Raw genomic sequence first — 4047 nt, 5'->3', positions numbered from 1 at the left:
CGGGTGGCAGGTCTCGCGCGTCACTACCCGTCGGGGGCTGGCACGAGTCGCCGCAAACAGGCGCCGAGAGAGGACTCGACGTCAGCGTCGGACTCTACGTCGGCGGGCGCGCCACCTGGGAGCCCCGCCAGCGTCCTCTGACGATGCCCGTGACGCAACTGGGCACGTTGCCCAGGAGCATGCTGGGAAGGAACTGAAGCAGGTTCCCCTAAGGGGTCCGGAAAGGAGCGTTAGTCCTCGGTAACCACGTGGTGGTGTGATTCCCGTGGCCCCTCAAGGCCGGGTCTGTGCGATGGCTTGGTCATTTGACCAGTTGCCGCTGCCTATTTGTTCACAAACAGGGACAAGGAAATGCAGTTATTCATTTGCCTGGTCTGTGGAATTTGATAGAGTCGTGCATCGGTTAATCGCTACTGCATGGCAAAGGGTTTGGAGAACACTGATTAAGGAAGTATTTTCCTGACGTGAAAATAACTTCTACTCATGTGCTCTTGCTAGAAAAGTATGCAATAAGTAATGTAGCATGCAAAGTGTTATGTAGTGCTTATTAAAAATAAAATAGGGCGCCCTCCCTGGTGGCGCAGCGGGTTAAAGCACAGCGCTGAGAAGCTAAAGCCACTTCCGCATGAGTTCGATCCCTGCCCTGGAGGAGATCCACATGGCGCCGCAGACCTCTCCTGACCCGCCAGCTGCTCCCCTCAGCAGTGTACTTCATTAGTCGGCCTGTGCTGTTCCCCACTCCATCCCTGGTGAATCCTCTCACTGCCCCTGCACCTCTGGCCTGTACCCCAGTTCTGTATGCATAAATAAATAAATCTTTAAAAAAAACCCCTCAAAATAGAAATTCCATACAATCCTGTTACCGCACTTCTGGATATTTACCCAAAGAATACAAAAACACCAATTCAGAGAGGAATATACACTCATGTTTCTTGCAGCATCATTGACAATAATGGCAGGGTGGCACAAGGGAGCTCTTTGGCATTTTGCAAAAAGTTCAGTGTGCCCACAGCTGGTGGCAAGGGACAGACCTGGGAAGGTAAGTGGTAACTAGGTCTCCAAGGACGAACCAGCGCAAGTGGGAAGGCAGCGAAGCCAGTGCATATGCAAGCGACCACAGGACAAACCCGCTTTTCTGAAATGCTTCCCTGGCAGCAGTTTGGTTATGCTGAATATGTGATCGGAATATGACTTCTCGCTTTAAACATATCCCGATGTTTCAAAATGCCTCTTCTCCCTGACAATTAGCTTGGATTGTTTGCAAGTGGCTCTTTGCCCCATTGCAGCTGGGCTCAGGGGTCAGGAAAATGGAGAAAGTGTGGTTGAACTAAGGGGACAATTTCCCCCCTCACTCCTCACAGCAGTAAAATGTAGAAAATATTTCCAGAAAATAGCAATCATAACTTTTTTTACTCTGATTTGATATTTATATCCATGGTGAGAATACACAGTGAATATTTTTGACTCAGATGAAAGACAAATAGAAAGAAACCTTTCTACCCACCACGAATAAATGACTTTTTTTTTAAAGATTTATTTGTGCATACAGAACTGGGGTATAGGCCAGAGGCTCAGGGATGGTGAGAGGCTTCACCAGAGACAGAGCGGGGAATCGAACTCATGCAGAAGCGGCTTTAGATTCTCAGTGCTGTGCTTTAACCCGCTGCGCCACCAGGGAGGGCCACGAATAAATGACTTAACTGTAAGAACAGATCCGCCAGCTTAGCCATAGAAAAAAAAAATCTCATTAGTTTACCTACTCCCTTTCTTTTCTCAGAAAACACTTTTGGTATGGTACCAGGGCCACAGCTGGAATGGGTTTCCCAGGGCACAGCAGCTATAGTTGAAGAATTCCCGAGTTTTACCTCCCCTCAGTACCAAAACACTAACTTGTCACCTAAGCCTGTTCAAGAGACTTTAAAGCCTCTGCTTTGGAATTTCCCCCTGACTGACCCGACTTCTCTCCCCCACAATAACCAAGCAGAGTCCAGCCTTACCTTGCCCGGTTACTGCTCTTTGGGATTACACATTAATCCGCACAATGTAATTAGTTTACAACAATTTACCTTGCTTAATTGTGCTGTGGCATCTGAGGAATTCGACAGTGTTGGTGGTAACACTGGCATTTGTTTATACCAGCAACACATCTTTAGGGGTTGAGCTCAGCAAAAGCCTAAATGCAGCTGAAGTATTCTTGGTTCAAATGAAGTCACATCACCAAGCATATCTCAACCCAGATGTGCTCCCCAAATTATGACTAATAAGGAATGACAGAGTCATCCCCCCAAGCTAGGGTGTGGTGACAGTGAACACAGAATTACATCATTCTGATTTTGGGCATTTATCCACATGAGCACAGTGAGTGGCATCCTTGATAGAAGAGCATTATTTTATGTCTTTCATTATGAGAAGGGAAAGACATCAGGCTTAAATAGAAGTAAATGCAAATCATTTTCAAAGTCTTAAAACTGTCTCTTAGAATAGCACACAAAGACTCAGAACCTCTCAGAGGTTCTGAGAAGAGCTGAAGCTGTCTACCTTCCCCCCATTCTTTACCTGCAGACAGTGCTCCTCATCTCCTCTAAATATAAAGTTTCTGTGATAAAGCAGGGTGCAGAACCTCAGAGTCTGTGAAAAGATAGCGTGGTGATACTATGTTAACGGGAGGTTTTACAAGTACACGTGACTGGGAGGTCAAAATGCTGAGGCTCCATGGTTATCGACTAACCGCAATCTTGTTTTTCCAGCCAAAGTGGCCTTGGGAAGAAAACTATATCATGGTGCTTATCACAGTTGATGGCTCCTCATGTTGATTTCAAGATCGATCCAAATGTATAAAACTTACTTCCTCTGCTCTAATTTATGTCAGACTTGCCAGGCTGTCTTGAGAAAATACCTCCCAAATTCTTTTAATTCCTGCTGTAGCATACCAACAACTTAGCGTGGAGACTGAGCTTTTAGCATTCTCCCACAGTATAAAAGAGAGACCCCCAGCTCCCAATCACAGATGGAATCAGGACGGGGGAGGACCAGATGTGGGAGACCCACGTGTTCCTGGCTGTGGGGAGGGGAGAGGAGGGACAGAGTGTGCAAAGGAGAGTGAGACAAGGCCCAGATGTACACCTAAGTGGGGAGCGTGGTGGGCACCGCAGTTCATGAAATCGTGGTCCCACCACGGGCAAGGAGGGAAATCATTTCCACTCCCAGAAAAAGACGGCAGGTAGGTGAGCTCTGAAGCTCAGCCTCTGTTGCCACAGGGGAAGGAGCCTCAGCCTCTGGGTCTGTTGAGGCATGGCAAGGCCACCCGGCAGGGGTGAGAAGGGGCCCGGGACTCACGGCAGGGAGAGGAGATGGCCAGAGCCATGGCAGGTGGGCAGCCTCACCCCCTCCTGATCCTGAACGAGCCAAGAGCCCACCCCCAGGTCCTGCCGTCAGTCAGGGCAGCAAGGAACTCCAGAATCAGGGTAGCAGGTTTGAGAGCCCCGTGTCTACCCCGAACCTCACAGGCACATCTGCCCACCAGCTCTGCTCCTCTGTGGGAGCATTCCAAGACAGAAGCAGAAGAGGGAGAGGCCACTGAGAAAGAGCATTTTCCCCCAAGAAAGGCTTGGTGTTCCCTCAAGTGTCTATTTAAGTGATTGGACCTGGCTCTTCTTTTAACAGACATGAGCATTAACTTGATTGGTTTCTTATTGATTGTACTTAGGAAAAAGACCCCACTGAAGAAGTTATATATTTTTTTCTATCTATCCTGCTTGAAATGGGTAAAGCATTTTGTAAACCTGCTCTGTTTGTAAAGTTCAAAGATGAGGAATGGGAGAATACAAAATCCTCAGTTTCCCTTTCTGCTTTTTAGACATAGAGGAGGAATATAAATAAGAAAAATTCTGTGTCTGGAAAATTCTGGAAACTTGCTTAGCTTTTTCTGCAAGGCAGAGGGTTGTCTTTGGGATTAAATCAGCTCATGTGTACTAAGGCTCTGGCCTGATGCCTGGCTCCCGCATAGGTAGGAAGCCAGAAGGTTGTATATATGGAGAGAAAAAAAAA

General features: G+C 47.5%; 1 protein-coding gene across 1 annotated transcript in view; it reads right to left on the bottom strand.

The window, feature by feature from the left end:
- Nucleotides 1-4047, bottom strand: part of LOC101634967 (RING finger protein 113A-like) — an 8044-nt gene that overhangs the window by 1948 nt on the left and 2049 nt on the right. The window contains 1 exon segment of the mRNA XM_012735133.1: nucleotides 99-208. Coding sequence (XP_012590587.1) covers nucleotides 99-208 — 110 coding nt within the window.

This window comes from Condylura cristata, unplaced genomic scaffold (assembly GCF_000260355.1).
Source record: "Condylura cristata isolate star-nosed mole 26May11 unplaced genomic scaffold, ConCri1.0 scaffold00001, whole genome shotgun sequence".
In the NCBI taxonomy this organism is placed as follows: domain Eukaryota; kingdom Metazoa; phylum Chordata; class Mammalia; order Eulipotyphla; family Talpidae; genus Condylura; species Condylura cristata.
Note: the sequence above shows the minus strand (reverse complement) of the source record. Positions and strands in the feature narration are given on the sequence as shown.